Source organism: Canis aureus, chromosome 26 (assembly GCF_053574225.1).
Source record: "Canis aureus isolate CA01 chromosome 26, VMU_Caureus_v.1.0, whole genome shotgun sequence".
Taxonomy (NCBI): Eukaryota; Metazoa; Chordata; class Mammalia; order Carnivora; family Canidae; genus Canis; species Canis aureus.
Genome location: NC_135636.1, coordinates 11,974,056 through 11,993,020, shown reverse-complemented (window position 1 = coordinate 11,993,020; position 18,965 = coordinate 11,974,056). Strand labels below are relative to the sequence as shown.

Sequence of the window (18,965 nt, the reverse complement as noted above, 5' to 3'; positions counted from 1 at the left end):
TTTCTACGTGCCAGTACTGCTGAGGATTCAGTAGTGAAAAAGATCATTTCCTGTCCTGAGTAAAGCATAGATATTCCAAGGAGTTGGATAGGTAAACCACTGATTAATATATGGCTACATATTCTAAACAGGAATAAGATGCTTTTGGAACACACAGAAAAAGGCATCCAGCCTAGTTCTGGGAACTGGTGACATTTAGGCCAAGAGCTGAGGGATGAGTAAGAATCAGACAGGGGAAAATACTGGTGGAAGATACCTGAAGGAAGCCTATTCCAGTGGGGAGAGCATGTGCAAAGCCTCAGAGCGAGGATGCACAGCTTGGGGGTCCTACCAAGAGTTCAGCATGACTGGACTGCATGCACACTCTTAGCAGAGGGATATGCTTCTTGAATGCACTGCTTGCCATCTTGGTCTCTCTACTGGTCTTCACACTGGAGGTCCTGTACTGTGCTCTGGCAGTGTCTCTTCTCTCAGATCCATGGATCCTTTCAGGCATTCTGGGTAGAGCCTGTGCTTGCTTATTTTCACCAAGAGAACACAGCAGAGGTAAAGCTGACAGTGAAGAAGTCACCTTGCAGGCTCTGGTGCCCTAGTGCGCCCAGTCCTTGGTGGCACCATGATCAGAATGCGGTCATATAAGGGGCCTGACCTGATACCTGACACTTGGAAAAGATGAACCACTCAGCGGAGCCCTGCCCAAATTCTAGAACCACAGCATCATAAGCAATAAAATGGTGGTTGCTTTAAGGAAGTTCAGTTTTGGAGTAGATTATTACATGGTGATAGATAACCAAAATACATGTGTGTGGGAAGAAGGTAAGAGAGGAGGGTGTCAATGAGATTAGTCAAAGCAGAATAGAAAAGTCTCTGGTTTTTATTTATAACTTATGACTAGCCATAAATCACAGTCCCATCTACTACATGTTAACCTCTCCCAACCTCTTTAGTATTTCTAATGAATAATTCTGTCTTAGCAGGTACTTCTTTTCTATTCATCCCAGGTTTTAAAGTAAATACTTGAAATAAGTAGTCATCATTTGAAATATGACATTTATTTCTTGATTTTATAAAGAATTTTGAGAGCTCCCAGTTAAAATTCATCAGGGTGAAAATGTTAGTCTGTGATTACAGAATCGGAACTATTCATTACAGCTATTCAGAGAATCTTCTTTATGAGCTTAATGACATAAGCATATTGTATTGAATTATTATGGTACTGCATCAATTGGGCTCATAAATTTAATATACTCAGTCTGGTTCACATATTCTAATAAAATCCAGTGAGCTTTAAAACTTTTATAAGGAATATGCATTTAAAGTCATGTGATATTCAATTTTTACAAGTCGGCATTCCTGCGTGGGGTACTAAGCATAGCTTCAGTGACTGTGATCACCTGGCCTGGTAGACCAGCAAGCTGAAGGGGAGATTTCCACCCCCATAAGCAAACAGGCCACAAAGAAAGCCCCAAATCTGCTCAGACTGAGAAGCTGGTTGAGCTCTTCTCCAAAACCTAAGTCGATACCAGGCCCACCTTTTAGGCTCATGGAGGCAAGAAAGTAACGAAATTCAGGCTGCATCTTGAGCCACAAGCAATGGCATGTCTGCTATAAGGAAGCAGGCCAACCACTTCCAGAAGGTCTGAAAGGCCCTACTCTCAACCTCATTTGGTTGAAGCAAAATATGGGAGGATACGCTCTGTTGGAGAAGTGCAGGTTCCAGGGCTCACCCTGGTTCTTTGACTTTTGCTTAGTGGATCTGGGCTAAGAGACTGGTAACAGCTCCACAAAGAGGCACAGCAACTCAACGGTCTCCACATCTGGGCGGGGAAAGTAGAAAAGCAGCCTGGAGGCTCACCTGGCTGTGCAGACCACATGATTGCTGGATTCCAACCCTCCCATCATGAGCCACCTGCTGGGACACCCAGTCATGCAGGAGCCACCACACTGGGCACAGGGATGTTACAGCACTGGGGTTCGGATTAAGTCCCTGAACTCCTCTGCACCTCAGTTTCTTCTCCTGACAATATCATTGTTTTAGATCAGAAGATGAAATGAGCTGTGTTTGTGAGGTGCGTGGGGCAGGGTCCAATTCACAGCATGCATTTATTAAGTAGGTGACATTATTATCTACATGGCTTTGTCCTCATGGAGTTAATCTGCAAATATATTTTTTCTTCTCTTTTAGATGTTTAGAGACACATGGGCTTAAAATGTGGAAGTATTTAATGCTTTAATGTTTTCTCCTTCAAAGGAAAGTGGAAGACAGCAAGTCTGGAATGGCTTTCTTCCAAAGTCACCTCATATCATATACTCAGATACTGGCAGACCCTTCATTTTAAAAATGCTTTAAAGTAAGGAGGAATTAATGGGTTTCTCAAAATGGGGAATTGTAATCATAAATTTAAAAATCTAGGCTAAAAGAAAAAATCTAGGCTACACCAGGTAAATTAACGATGCCCACAAAACTCATTTTAAGAAACATTTTTGATTCTGAGATTCTGGAAAAATACCATCTGGGGCAAAAAATAACTATTCTATGTTTCTCAGCTCATGATTCTTTCTTGCAGGAACCTTCAAAGAGGTTCCTGACATTCTGAGACAGAATGACTGCTCCAAATGACCAATTTTAACTGGCAGACTTTCAAATGAGAATCTTGCTATGTGGTAACCCTCTTGGCTATAATGTACTTAAACTCAAAGAATCCGGTCCCCAAAAGCTTATCAAGAAGTAATGCACACTGACTTTGGTGTCCCAAAGTCTCCCTCTTAGTAGAAGCCATGCACTTGGAGGCATTGTGATGCTTTAGGAACCCTTAATGATATCTTGCTCCTTCCTACCATCTGTGCCTGGGGTTGAGCACAACCATCCTCCCCTTTAATGTCTGACCTGAGGTCACTTATATATTGATGGTAACTTTTCTCAGCCTGGCCTGGGACCAGGCCATCACTGAATACCAATGAGTCCCTGAATTCCAGGGCGAGAGGGTCAGCTCTTAAGACCAGGAGGGAAGAACCACTGCCCCTTTTTGTGTTCTGTGGACTAGTGGGATCCTGATGATCCCTGTCGGACTATTTGCCTTGCAGATTATCCTCCTGCCCTGAGAGTTATTCCTCAGTGTCCACACATTGCCCTACATCCCAGGAGGGAGACATGGTCATGCCCCAGGTGTGATGAGGCCGGTGGCCCTGAGTGGTATGCCTGTAACCCCCCCCCTCAAGAGAGGATTAGCTGCGGATTTGGATTATCCACACCAATGATCCCCTTCACTGGGGACAATGATGGAAGCTTGACTACATCAAGGAAGATGGAGGCAGGGAGAAAAGCCAGACCAAAACTTCTCTAATAATACATTTCTGATTCTAAAAAAGGATGGGATAACTGTAGATTTTTAAAAATTCCTTCACCAAACAGATATCACCCACACAATTAAACATCTAAGTTAAAAAAGAAATTTATATATATAGATACACACACACATCCCTCCTGCACAGCACTTTGCTCATAAAAGACACTCACCATTAGGTGCTTGATACAATGAATATTAGGTAACTGTAATAAATCATGATGAACAATGAGAAGCCTGGGTTTTCTCTCTTTAGGATCTTCCCTTGCAGCAAAATTTCACAGATTTACAGTATTTTCTCTCTTCTGAACAAAGGAAGTTTACTAAATTACTGTGGAGAGGAAGTTTATCAAATCTTAATTTATGCTTCAAAGCCAAACTTTAGGAATTCTTCAAACTGTCTTGGCTCCTCTTCAAATCTGAGGAGTCGCTGCAGAAGAGAAGTTGGGAATGTTGCCGGGTTCAGCGATTAAACAGGGCTTCCTTGGATACTTGTGACTGGCTTTGTTAACCACCAAATGAACCTGAACCCATGTAAGCACCAGTCTTTCAGTCGTCAAAACTTTTATCACTGAGATTGTTCTCAGCTGAGAGGCTCTGAAAGCAATGTGGTGTAAGTTAAAGATTAGGACTGGCAAAATGTGGACAGAAGATCTCACAGATCAAAGGGAAACTGCTCCAGCTGGGGGACGGTGGAGAGAGCTATGGGGCCATTTAATCTATGAAATAATGGACTAATTTGGGCTAATTTGACATGCAGTTTCTCCCACAAAGAAACTGCCTTTCAAAGCAAGAAATGTCAGTTTGTGTTGGACTGAGCTATGACTTGGATATGCCCATATTCTTTCAGAATAAGAAATTGTAAATAAATGTGGTTTTGGCAACTGCACGATAAGCAGCATAAATAGAAAAGATAAGGTGAATCAGCAGCATCCAGTACCAAGAAGCATAGATATCCCAGCCTATGGAGATAGTTTGAGCAGACGGTCTTCACTGCTTGTAGCACTTATCCACAGAGCTCTGAAATAAAAGCCCCACAATCCACTGGAGCTTTGTTTTCAATCGGCTAAAAAAATCCACTGAGAAAAAGGGTGATGGCTTCATTGACTGCCATTTTCAACTTTGATTAATAAGGGTTTTCCTGATTTTAGTATCAGTTTCTCAATTTTACTTATAATAATATGAAGCAGGTGATCTCAATTAGAAAACAAAGCCAAAGTCATCTTTTTTTTTTTTTTTTTTTGGTTGCCTGGAATGAATTATATGTAAATGTAACAGCAGGACAGTGAATTCCTGGGAACAGAAATAAGTCTATCTAAAAGTGGATGTGAGCTTTACATGGTCAAACAATGAAGACAAAAAGGTGTATAAAATTGGAACAAACCCATTTCTTTCTCCCAAATATGGTTTCAAAGGCTGCAACTTATGCTATGATTCATTACTATGAAATGTAAGTGACACAGAAAAAAAGGGGGGGATTGTCAAAGGCAAAATCATAACTACCTAAATTCTAAAATAAAGATGAGGGTTTTTTTTTTTCTTAAAGATTTATTTATTTATTCATGATAGAGAGAGAGAGAGAGGCAGAGACACAGGCAGAGGGAGAAACAGGCTCCATGCCGGGAGCCCAACGCGGGACTCGATTCCGGGACTCCAGGTTCGCGCCCTGAGCCAAAGGCAGGTGCCAAACCGTTGAGCCACCCAGGGATCCCAAGATGCAGTTTTCAAAAGCAACGAAAAGACAGTAGAGAGGATCACTGGCAAAGGCTACATGAGCACATTTAGGAAAAGCACAATTCATGGGGCATCTGGGTGGCTCAGGTGGTTAAGCATCCGACTCTTGATTTAGCTCAGGTCATGATCTCAGGGTGTTGGGATCAAGCCCCGAACTGGGTTCTGCACTGTGTGCAGAGCCTGCTTAAGATTTTCCCTCTGCCCCTCCCCCATCTCCCTCTATCTCTCTATCAAAAAAAGGGCACAATTTACTTGGAAAACAAATCTAAATAAATGGACGAAAGGAAACTGAAGCATCTTTGAGAAAGTCTAATTCAAATTTATGAGAGAAAGGATGATTCCCAAATGTTGATATAAACAGTAAGCAGAGGGCTAGGAGAGATTGAACAGAGAAAACTTTTTTTTTTTTTAAGATTTTTATTTATTTGAGAGGAGAGAGCGCGCATGCATACACAGTAGGGGAGAGGGGCAGGGGGAGAAGCAGACTCCCTGCTGAGCCAGGAGCCTCAATGCAGAACTCAATCCCAGGATCCTGTGCTGAGAGCAGACGCTCAACTGACAGAGCCACCTCGGTGCCTGAAAGTGGTTCTTAAAATACACAGATGCACAAGAAGAATCTGCATGTCTTTTGGTCTTTTGGAATAAAGGGAATGTGTGAAGAGGAACTGTACAGATGTCAATGGAAATAAACATAAGTGAATAGTTCAGGAAGAGGCTACACCTTCAGGTTTCTAACAGGACCAGAAGATGCAAAAGTAACAAGCACAATGTTAAACAAGGGAAGGAAGAACGACATGGATCACATTGCACAGTGCCTCTCAAACACTTTGTGGAGCAGGACCAACTGAAGGGAGCAGAAGAGAAGAGAGAGATAAAAAGAAATGGAAAACAGACACAGGAAAATTCAAGGAGGATCCAACCAGAGGGTTCAACAGAGACAAATGGGATTCTAGAAACAAACAATAGGATACAAAACTTTATAGAGGGAAATCATCATGAAAACTGCCTAGAAATGATGGACGTGAGAGAGAATTGCACGTGGAGTATCCTGCAGAACTGAGGTGCTGCTCACCAATGTGGAACCATGAAAACTCAGAACCCTGGGGACAGAGGAACCCTACAAGCATTTGGTAGGGGTGACGGACGTACTATGTCACATACAAAGGACTAAGAATAGGGGTGCCTGGATGGCTCCATTGGTTAAGAGTCTGCCTTTGACTCAAGTCATGATTGTAGGGCCCTGGGATCAAGCCCTGCATTGGGCTCCGTGCTCAGCAGAGAGTCTGCTTCTCCCTCTCCCTCTCCCTCTGTTCTTCTCCTTCCACCTCTCCCCACTTTGCTCTCTGTTCTCTCTCTCTCAAATAAATAAATACAATATTTAGGACAAAAAACCCCACAATGGATCAAGAATCAAATTGGCTTTGAACTGCTTCACAGCAGCACTGGGGTAGAAGACAATGAAGCAATCCCCTTGAAATTCTGAAAGAAGATGGTTTCCAACTAATATATATATATTAGTTTCCAACTAATATATAGATATATATCCAGCCAGTGTGTGTGTGAAGGACATATTCAGAGATATCTCTTGAAATTTACCTCTTACATATGGTCTCAGGAAGCTACTACAGATGTGCTCCATCAAAATCAGGCAGTAAATCGAGAAAGGAAAACATGGGCACAGGAAGCAGGGGAAACAATTCAAGAGATAGCAAAAGACAACGGAGATGGAAGGTTAGAGTACCTGTGGCTCAATTTGACTAGAAGAAACAAGAAGTTTCCAGAAGAGAGGCCTTCAAGGAGACCGTGTTCATGAAATATTCGATGGTCTCAATGTTTCCAGGAGATGCATACAACTGACCAAGCATTTGAAGTTGAACTAGTGATGGATATATAATAACCTGAGCAAAGACTCAAGTTGTTCATGTACAATCCTGACACACTGCTGGGCAGGGGTGGTTGTGTCTCCACATGTTTTAGGATGGTGGCAGGGTGGATGTGTGTGTTAGGGGATATTAATAGCACCTCACATTGAAGCAAAAATCAGAAAAAAGCAATACATGAATGCAATTTTAGTCTGTAGGAAAATACTGAAAAGTATTGTGAGAATTGCTGCTGGGGAAAGGGGAATGGAGGGTATGCCTGGAAGGCAGAGGGCTGCTTTCCAGAAAAGCCTAGTAGAACTATTTGAGCACATCCATAATTGACACTGATTTAAAAAGAAGTTTTAAAATCTCTCACTGGAAAAATGGTCAGAGGGGATATATGCCCAACCAGAAGAGCAATTACCTCTAGGCTACACCTCCGTTTGATATCCTATTAAAGCAGAGATGGAGGGAGATTCTTTTCAGATGATCTTGGTCTCAGAGGCAAAGGGGCAGGAAAGCAAGAGTGGGAAAAGGAGGTAGCTAGTACAGGGCCATCGATACTCAGGTTACTATCCAGGGCAGCACTCTGTCCCACTGGGGACACTTTGAGAAACATGCAGAAGGTGCTTCTGAGTCATCTGCAAGGATGGGAGGCAGGCACATTTATCCATACTTTTGTCTCTCACTGTTTGGGAGGTACCTGTAGGCCTCACACCTCCGTCCAACCTCTGGGCTGCGGCCTGAGGGAGGAAGGGGAGAGAGTGCTGGGGCGCTGCGGCAAACAGTGGGGTTGTTCTCCACAGCTGTGGCCAGAATTCTGGAAGAGTCAAGGGGACACGGAACAGCACAAGGCACATGTCAGCTATGGGATGGGACTAGGGTTGATGGTGATGAAGAGGGTGCCCTTGGCTCAGTGGTGCTTGGTAACCACTCTGGGGAGCCAGAGTCCGGGGGTGGGGGTTTGGGGGGGTAGCCTTTGCCTTTGGCTCCATCTGCTTTCTTACCTCCCCAGTGTTCTTACTTATATAGTGTTTAGCATTTTTAGTTTTCTGACAAGGACATTTTGATTTGCAGCAATCTTACTCATTACTTTCCTAAGGATGAACAAGCATTTTTAATGGATTTAAAATGCAAGTCTTATTGCAATCTCAGGCTATGAGACAGAGGTGACTGTAGCTTACGCAGGGGCCCAAGAGAGTTCATGGTCAAAATGATTCCAGAGCATTCAGAAGACAAAGAGCTACCCATTAGCTCCCAGCTTGCCCCACATCTTAGCTAATATCGGCTGGGCTGGACTGTGGCATCTCTGCAGGAGCGAGCCAGAATGGCTGCCATCATGAAGGGAACAGGGCTATGCTGCAGTCATTTCCAGGAACTCCTGTGTTTTCTGTTTTCACAAGAATGGATTTTTATTTTATTCTATTACAGTGCTTCTATATATCTATACACAATATTGAGTTATATCTATAATTGACATCTCTCTATATATCTATATCTCATTTCTATATTATACCTATACCTATAACTATATCTGCATAATATAATCTATAATTAAATCTACGTAACTATGTCTTATATCATGGTTTACTTTCTTATTTTATAATAATACCTTATTGTATGAGAAATTTCCTGCTCCAATGAATCCTAACAAGATCGTGACTGCATTTAAAACAATACAGAGGGCGCTAAATGACAATGTGGTCACCTGGCAGTGCCAGGAAGGATTAAGAACCTCATGGTGGGCCCACTCTTTTATTTACATGGAGGAGGATGTATACAGTGGGGCAAGAGAAAAACAGCCTCTGGCAGAAGGGAGCAAGTGTAACTCAACAGACGGGGGGCGGGGGGATACTAGCAGAAATTAACAATATAAACATGTCACTACTATATACACAATTCAAAATGGTCACTAATTCCAAAACAACTTTTAAAAATACATTTTATTTATTTGAGAGAGGGAGAGTGAAAGAGAGAACACGAACATGAGTGGGGGACAGGAGAGGGGAAAGGGAGAAGCAGGTTCCAGGTTGAGCAAGGAGCCCGATGCGGGGCTCAATCCCAGGACCCTGAGATCTTAACATAGTTAGGATCATCTTAACATTAACCTAACATGATCCCAGGATCATAACCTGAGCTTCGCAAAGGCATATGCTTAACAACTGAGCTGCCCAGGAACCACCCCTCAAACAATTTTAATAACATGGGCATTATCAGAAGGTGATCAATGTTTTCTCGACCATCAACATCTCCTCTCAGGTATGGCTAATCTTTTCCCTACTTTTAGCCGTATTTCTAGCTGAAGCCTCCCCCTGGGGCCTGGAGCTAATTAAGTGTTCCAGCTTAAAAGACCTTTCCTTCTCCCCCATGTTGTGCCACAGCATGATTGTGAGCTGTAAGGGGTGGCAGATGAGAAAATATGAAAATGGTATTTAATTAGGCAGAGTAAACAATAAGGTCAATAGCAACTTGAAGCTGACATCTGTCTCCGAACAAGCAGGCAAGCTACCTCCAGGTATGGGCGACAGAGAAGGGAGCTTATGCTGCAGGCTCCTGGGGTCCATTCCACTTGTAGTATCTACCTCTGTTTCAGAGGCAATGAGACATTTGATAAAAGAAAACAAATAGCGATACCTCACTGTATCTAGGAAGAGAGTAGGAAAAACCCTCCAGCTGTTAAGCACTGCAATGTTCAGGCTTCATTTCATTTTGCTTTTAAAAGTAACCAGGGAAATGAAAAATGTTCTATAGTGAACTCCACGAGCAGGGTGTGCACGGCTTGTAAGCCTGACATCTTGAGTTGTGCTGCATCACTTTCATCTGATGCTATCAACAAACAGGACAGAGTTGGAGAATCTCTTAGGTATTTGTCAAGACCCAAACACTTTGTAAATGAGCAAGGGCGGGTGGAGAGATGACAGATGTTACTGATTTACTGCTAGGATGGATGGCACATGAAGCGGGATTATAGTTGGGGTTAATATTAGAATATCAAAAGCCCCACAAATGGAAAAATGACCAGTGCAGCTGTATCTGGGGTGATCAGAACGGTTTCTGTCACAGTTAATCTTATGCATCAACTAGACTGGGTCATGGGGTGCCCAGATATTTAGTCAAACATTGTGGTTTGTCCGTGAGAGTGTTTTGGGGGTGAGAGTAACACTGGAGTCAACAGGCTAAGTGAAGCAGACACTGTCCTCCCTAATGTGAGCAGCATCAGTCAATCAGTGGAAGGCCTGCACAGAACCAAAATAATGGACCCTCCCATAAGTTCAAGGAACTCTGGCCTGACCACACTGAGCTGAGACATTGGTCTTTTCTTGCCAGTGGCGGTGAATGGAAAGATCAGCACTTTGTGGGTTTCAAGAGTGCTGGATTTCTGAATGGAATTTATACTATCAGTTCTCAGGGTGCTCAGGCCTTTGGGCTCAGACTGGACCACACCATTGGCTCTCCCCAATTTCCACCTTGCTAACTGCAGATGTGGGGATTCCTCAGCCTCTATTATTGTGTGAGCCACTCCTTATAAGAAATCTCTTTATACACACACACACACACACACATACACCCCAATGGCTCTGTTTCTCTGGAGAACCCCAACTACTCCTGTTTCCAAACTCCAAATTAATGAAGTAGTAAAAAACCAAAACACTATTTTGATACCATGAATTACATGCAGAAATGTAAAGTTCACAAATTAATTAATTATTTTAAAGATTTTATTTATCTGATGGAGAGAGCAAGCAAGCACAAGCAGGGGGAATGGCAGAGGGGAGAGGGAGAAGGTGGCTTCCCACTGAGGAGGGAGGGAGCCTGACATGGGACTCAATGCCAGGACCCTGGGATCATGACCTGAGCTGAAGGCAGATGCTTAACCAACTGAGCAACCCAGGTGCCCCCCCAAATATATTTAATACCAGATTTCACTGTGAAGATTGAGGTCCAGGTCTTGGGCCTCAATGTTGTGTTGATACACAACATTCATTACCACCCCCAACTTGCATTCAATGGAGTAACAAGCCATGATGATTCCACCTCCTGTGTATCTATCCATCCACTTTTCTCCACAAGTGCCATCACCTTGTCCCTCAGGCCACAGTCTTAACTTACTGGAAGACAGCAACAGCCTGGTCATTACCCTTCCTCCTTCCTATTTCCCCTGCTCCTACTCACTCATCCCTCCACTCCTCCACTTAAAACACTCCACTGGCTCCTCACTGTCCACTAGATCAGGTCCAAAGTCATGGAGATGGCTTTGGGATCTGGTTTTTCCTTCCCTGTCTACCCCTACCATTCTCACCTTTTGTAGGTTCCACCTTCATTCAGCTCAATCAAAATATATTGGAACAAAGTCAGAAAATCTGTATTTTTTCAAGATAATTTCAAAGGTTAGTCATCCAGGTTTTGGAACCACTGCTTTGAAAATCATGTCCTTTGGGAACTGCAAAGGTAGCTTGTGACTATCCCTGTCATTGTAACAGTGGCCTGTAATTACTTGTTGAGTTGTCCTTGTTCTGACAGAATTAAGAGTTCTTTGAAGACAGGAACCATAGACTGACACATGCAGGACAACTGAGGCATGGGAAGTAGTCCTGAGCATGGGCAATGACTGTCATTGTCAGTGTACTGCTTTCATAAAAACTAAAGATTTTAAGTGACCACCAGACATGCTTCCTATGAGATGAGATGGGAAGGACAATACTATCTATATAGTGTTTTTGCCAACTTAAAAACAAAAAAAATCAAACCTAAACTAGATCAAGCCTCTCGATCTAACTACTGATTTTCAGAATATGCAGGATTAGAGGAGCTTGTTCAATGACACCATGAGAATGCCATTAGCAAAACCCAAAATGTACTAATTCAATGGATAAATGGTACGGTTTCATTGATAACAGATGGTGAGATAAAAAAGAGAGAAGGAGGGCAGCCCGGGTGGCTCAGCGGTTTAGCGCCACCTTCAGCCCAGGGCGTGATCCTGGAGACCCGAGATCGAGTCCTGCATCAGGCTCCTTGCATGGAACCTGCTTCTCCCTCTGCCTGTGTCTCTGCCTCTCTCTCTCATGAATAAATAAAATCTTTAAGAAAAAAAAAGAGGGAAGGAAAAGCTTTATATTATTAAACACTTTAGAGGCACATCAACCAATGCCATGTGTGGATATAGTATGAGTTTTGATTTATCTATTGGGAAAAAAACCCTCAAGAGAAAACTGGTATGGCCTGAACATTGGTTATTTATTTTTAAGAGACTGGCTAATTTTTAGAGGGTGTGTGTGTGTGTGTGTGTGTGCATGCGTGTGATAATGATTATATTTTAAAAAACAGTGTCAAAGTGAAAAGATATTCAACACTGCTCATCCTTAGGGATATACAAATCAAAACCATGATAAGATACCACCTCACACACACACACACAAAAGATATCACCTCACATCTGTCAGAATGGCTAAAATTAACAACACAAGAAACAACAGGTGTCGAGGATGTAGAAAAACAGGAACTCTCTTGTACTATTTGTGGGAATGCAAACTAGTACAGTCTCTCTGGAAAACAGTATGGAGGTTCCTCAAAAAGTTAAAAATAGAACTATCCTACGATCCAGTAATTGCACTACTAGGTACTTACCCAAAGGGTATAAAAATACTGATTCAAAGGGGTACATGGAACCCAATGTTTATAGCAGCATTATCAACAATAGTCAAACTATGGGAAGAGCCCAGATATCCACCGACAGATGAATGGGTAAAGATGATGTGTGTGGGGGTGTGTGTGAGTACACACACATATATACATATGTCGATATATATATATATATATACGCACACACACACGTGTATATATATATGTATGTATATATATGAATATTACTCAGCCATCAAAAAGAATGAAATCTTGCCATTTGCAATCATGTGGAAAGAGTGAGAAAGTATTATGCTAAGTAAGTCTGTCACAGAAAGACAATTACCATATGATTTCACTCATGTAGAATTTAGGAAGAAAAATGGACAAACACACGGGAAGGGAGAAAAAAAGAGAGGGAAGCAAACCATATGAAACTCTTAATGACAAAGAACAAACAGAATTAATGGAGGGATGTGGGTGGGGGATGGGCATTAAGGTGGACACTTGTTATGACGAATGCTGGGTGTTTTATGTAAGTGATGAATCACTAAGTTTTCCTGAAATCCAATATTATGCTATATGTTAACTAACTAGAATTTAAATAAAAATTTGAGGAAAAAAATAAAAAACACTGTGTCTTGCTTTTTAAGAGGTACATTCCTAAAATACTTATGGATAAAACATATAATGTGTGGTATTTGATTTAAATTAAGAGTGTATGTGTGCAATGCCATGCCTAGGGGTACAAATGAAACAAAACTGGACACACGCTAATGAAGTGCTGAAGCTGGGTGATATGGGAGAGCACAGTGAGGTTCATCACATTATGCTTTTTGGTTTTGTAAATATTGTCATGAGAAATAAAGTAAAAAAGGAGGTAGAATAGGTCACTGATTTCTAAATCATGGTATTTCAGTTTCTTTAATGTGTCAATGTTTGTCAAGTTGGAGCCGGTTGCATAAATCTTCACAGAGCAGAAATAAGCAAATGTTAATAGGACTGCATTCTTTGATACCAAGAATTCTTTGAACACCTGATATTAACAAACACAAAACTCTTAGGTAAAGCCAGTTCCTCTTCTGAACCAGAATGGGTTGTAAAGAATTGCCAAAGAAAATTACCAAGGAGGACTGGGGCCTTGTTCTTCAATAAAGATGTTCTCTTCTTTTCCATGGGAATTTCTAGCCACATTTTGGTGCTAAAATGAATGTGCTCATGTCCTTCTGGCTCTTCACACTAAGTTGATAGAATGAAGGGACATTTAGTTTTAGTACAGTAGAAAGTTAAGAGGTAGAGGAAAGGGCAACCCATATTGAGGCTGGTTTTTTTTTTTTATTTTTATTTTTTAAGTGACACTTGAAGAAAAACTCTTTACAAATTATACTATGTAATTAAATGTAGGTCATTTAGAATATCCTAAGTGATACCACAAGAAAGAAGAGCACAGGTCCTCTGAACCGAGTATCAATGTGAAAAAGTCTTTGTAGTAATATATGAAAATTATACGGGGGAAAGGATCTTTGCAACTATTTGTCAATTACACAAGTATTCCAAGTGGCCTTTAGCTTTCAATTACAAGAGATTTCCCTCTTTGTTTCTGTGCTGAAATGACTTAATTTGCAAAGATTGTCCACTGGATGGGCATCTTTTTAATTTGCAGACTCTGAAAAGCACTGATTCATATATATATATATATATATATATATATATATATATATATATATATACATGGACATCTACTCTGAGTTTTTAAAGAAAGCATAAATAAAAATCGGGCTTGGTAAAGATAGATAAAAGTGACTTTCAAGTTTCAGAGTAATGAGTGAGCCAATCATAATGGAAAATAAATTATCATTTGCTTTAAAGTGGATAAAATACATATAAAATACTATTTTTTTAGAGTATGATAACCTTTAACAATAGTTTTTCATTCTCTTAAGAAAAATGTATAATATGTCAAATCCACTCACCAACCCATCCATTCATTCTTCTTCCCTCTTTTTGTTTAGCAAAGCAATAAAGGTACAATGGAAAAATAAGATGGAGGGAGGATTGAAGTGAAAGAGGAAGGAAGAGAAAAAAGAATGAAAAGATGGAGATTATAAATGGATGATGTCATTGCATCATTTTAAATTTTTTGCCATTATTAAAATTCCACACCCGAGTGTAACATTTGTTATAAAGCAATGAACTGACAATGATACATCATTACCCAAAGTTCATAGATTACATGAGGGTTCACTCTTGGTGTTGTATCATACAGAGTTGTTTTACTGCCCTAAAAATCTGTGTTCCATCCCCCTCATCCCTCCCTTCCCAAGCCCTGTTAACCACTGATCCTTCTATTGTCTCCATAGTTTTGCCTTTTCCAAATGTCATATAGTTAGAATCATACAGCATATAGTCTTTCCAGGTTGGCTTTTTTCACTTAGTAATAGATATTTAAGGTTCCCCCAAATCTATTCATGGCTTGATCCCTGGTCTCTTTTTAATGCTGGTCTCTATTTAACTCTCTGGATTATCCATTCATTTACTGAAGGACAACTTGGTTGCTTCCAAGTTTTGGCAATTAATTAATAAAGCTGCTATAAACATTTACATATAAGTTTTTGTGTGGATGTAATTTTTCATCTCATTTGGGCAAGCCACAAGGAGGGCAACTGATGAATTGAAAGAGTGTCTTTAGTTTTATAAGAAACTTTCACAGTGTCTTCCAAAGTGGCTGTATCATTTTGCATTCCCACCAGCAATGAATGAGAGTACCTATCGCTCCACATCCTCATCAACATTTGATGTCCTTAGTGTTTAAGATTTTGATCATTTTAATGGGTGTGGAGAGGTATCTCATTGTTATTTTAATTTGCAATTCCCTAATGACATGATGTTGATGAACATCTTTTTTATAAATTTACTTGCCACCTGTATGTCTTCTTTGTTAGGTGTCTGTTCAGGTCTTTGCCCATTGTTTTCTTTTCTTTTCTTTTCTTTTCTTTTCTTTCCTTTTCTTTCTTTTCTTTTCTTTTCTTTTCTTTTCTTTTCTTTTCTTTTCTTTTCTTTCTTTCTTTTCAAGATTTAACTGGCTATTCAACAGACATTTATTGAGATTCTATTAAGGGTCGGGTACTGTTCAAGGCACTAAGGAAACAAATACACAAGAAGGCTAGAATCCCTATCTTCACTGAACTTACCTTCTAGTAAAATATAAAACACTTAAACCAACAAATAAAAATTCCTTCCAACTACTGCTGTTGTGACCAAGAAACTACCAGGGGATCTGGTGGGGATTAATAGGGTAGGGCTGCTTCAACTTGGGGGAGGTCTTTCTGAGGAGAAGATATCTGAGCTGAACGATGTGCTCCAAGCTCAGAGGTAGGTCAGCTGACTTAAATCACAGTCAATAAGGAAACAGAGATTGTGATTGCCAGCTTAGAGTTTTATATTACAAGCATAATTGACAATAATTTTTCCACTTTTCTTGTGCTTTGAGTCCCTTTGTTGTCAGCCATCACCCCATATAGGATGCCATAGTGGATGGGGCAGGAAGGAAGTTGAGGAAAGGGAAAAAAAATGTCAGGAGAGTAAAACTGTTTGAAGGCAATATGGAGGTACTTCCTTTCCCCCTCCATGTCTCCATGTGGATTTGGAAGTTATTATTCCTCTGGGAAACATCTGTTTTAATTTTGGTTTCTTAAACCAATGACTGTTCATGGAAACCAAAGTGGGACTCTCCTTCCAGTTGGAGACTCATACTCTTTGATGTGACCATGAAGCACCAACTTACATTGACACCATAAGATTTTTGTTGTATAAAATGACTTCTTGACAAGCAGTTTGCCTCTAAAGTTCATTCTTTCTCATACTTCCTTCTCTCCATGTTATGGCATGACTTACTCCCAGTATGTATGGTTTCTCATGTAATTGCAATAACTCTAAGAGTAGATATTAGTTCTGCCTAACTGAAGTACAGAGAGGGAAGAAACTTGCCAAGTTCACACAGAAACTGGTGTATCATGGAGATGGGACCAAGCCCAGGTCTGACTCTAGAATCTTCCACATTATTCCAATACTGCTGAGTTTTCTATCTCCCTTCTGAATCTTAGCCCCAGGTTCACAGTATTTTTATTTCTTCTGACTCCACGAAGCACCATGATGGAACAGCTGCCAAACTAGCTCAATACCCTCTAACACACCGACAGCCACTTATCCCGCTTCAAAACTGCTTTGCTACTGATGATGGTGGTAATGTACTAATAACAAAAAACAGTTAATGTGAATAACCAGATGGGAAAAAAAAAATCATTAATGAGAAGAAAATAGTCCTTAGTGTAAAGCATTTCTTAAATCTCTGCCTATGTTTGATAATTGTTCTACCATTATCCATTTTGTAAGATCAGCAGAATGTAGATGGAAAAGATGTTAAATTACCCATAGAATTGCTAGATATCTTTAAGATAGCTAAATGAGTGACATATCTTAAGGATTTTTACCTCCTGAAATTTACTTTGGAAGCTGAAAGGGCTCAACTTAGAAAATTGGGTCTAAACCCAATGATTCTATTGTTAGAAATTTAAGGTTTGAAGCTAACATAAAACTAAAGTAGGGCAGCCCGGGTGGCTCAGTGGCTTAGCGCCTGCCTTCAGCCCAGGGTGTGATCCTGGAGACCTGGGATTGAGTCCCACATCAGGCTTCCTGCATGGAGCTTGCTTCTCCCTCTGCCTGTGTCTCTGCCACTCTTTCTCTCTGTGTCTCTTATGAATAAATAAATAAAATCTTTAAAAAAAAAAAAAAACTAAAGTAGGTTGAGGCCCTGTTGTTAGAAAAACCAGACTGTTTATGTTGCAGGCACCATAAGCCAGAAAAGTGACTCTTGGCAGTGGGGGGGGGGGGGGGGGGCGGGGGGCGGGGGGCAGTAGTGGTGGCATCAATACTGACAACCATCACTAATACCCATATTTGGTAGATAAGACATTTGAACTATTAAGACTTTTTTTTTTAAAACAACTCTTCATTTAGTGCACTATTTCCATTAGAAAGGAAAATGCCTATAAACTCTGGGCATCCCTTTATTGCTAGAAAAAGACAGAAGAGATGAGAAGAGAGGAGAAGAGAAGAGGAGAGGAGAGGAGAGGAGAGGGAAGAGGGGAGGGGAGAGGGGAGGGGAGGAGAGAGGAGATACATCAGGTGTTAGGAGATACATCAGGTGTCAGCTGGGGACCCCACAGTGAGCAGTCTTATACTCAGTGATAGGGAGATATGCAAAGAGAACTGATGAACTGGGAATAAAAGCTATGGAAATGTAGAGGACATGAGCTCATTTCATAATGATTCTATGCCTTTTACCTTTTTACAATGGATAATAGCTTGGCCATGATGGAATGGTCCGAAAACATTTCTAGCTTTCACATTATAATTTTAGAGGTTGAAAGAAAGGCTGATATTAGAGCAAGAGACTCTTGGTATCTGCCAGGTGTCACCATGAATAAGGATATTCCCATAATGTCAGTGGCTCTGCCCCCAGATGCTGATTTTGCCAGTACATGTGACAAACTGAGATACTCCTATTGTTACACGTTATGGCTGCTGGTGGGGGTGCTCTTTTGTCCTTCTCTGGCTCTTCAGCACATCTAAAACATGCTCCATTACTGTTGTCATGGTCACTACCACTGCCATTACTATTGGCTTCACTGTTATTACTGCACCAGCCAGCAGTCTGGAGTGTTCTCTGTACCAGAATCCATGCTATGTGCATGATCCCCTTCAACCCTAAGGTCAATTCAAGGGAGGTGGTGCTCTTATTTATCCTCATTTTGCAGATAAGGAAGCAGAAGTAGTGACATTAAAAAACCTCAAAGGGGCAGATGACCTGACCCAAGGACCACACATTTTATATCCTTTTTTTTTTTTTTTTTAACACATTTTATATCCTTAATCAGGCCCTAGCTTATGAGATAAAAATGGGGAAGAGGGAAAGAAGTAGCCTTGGGTTTGCTGCATGTTCTTGGTACTTTCAAGAAAACTTCCTAGAAATCTCTCAGGTTCCTACTTCCAAAAGTGGCTGTATTATTCTTGAAAGCTTTATCGTTTTAGAGGATTTCACTTGTTTTCATTAATTACAGATTACTCCTTGAAATGACAGACTTTTAACATGATTAGCAGAAACATCTCCAAGTAGATGATAATGTTCCCTGAAATTAGTAACCAAAAATGCACCTCTCACCAATCAACAAAAGCAAAACAAAAAATTCATTAATTTGGGGCTAATGTGGATAGATTTTCTGATATTCATTGAATAATTCAATGAATCTGTGAGGCATGTGTAGTAATATCATAGGAGGTTAAGTATTCAGTGAGATGTCAATATTGCTGCTGTCAAGTCACTTAAGAGCACAAAAGGGAAGATGTG

General features: G+C 40.8%; 1 protein-coding gene across 17 annotated transcripts in view; it reads right to left on the bottom strand.

The window, feature by feature from the left end:
• Positions 1-18,965, bottom strand: part of KIF16B (kinesin family member 16B) — a 314,538-nt gene that overhangs the window by 23,742 nt on the left and 271,831 nt on the right. The window contains exon 27 of one of the 17 annotated variants that reach the window (XM_077872138.1): positions 13,684-13,798. The exons of the other annotated variants lie outside the window; for them this stretch is intronic. Coding sequence (XP_077728264.1) covers positions 13,684-13,798 — 115 coding nt within the window. The remainder of the gene's footprint in view (positions 1-13,683; positions 13,799-18,965) is intronic. 17 annotated transcript variants of the gene reach the window in all.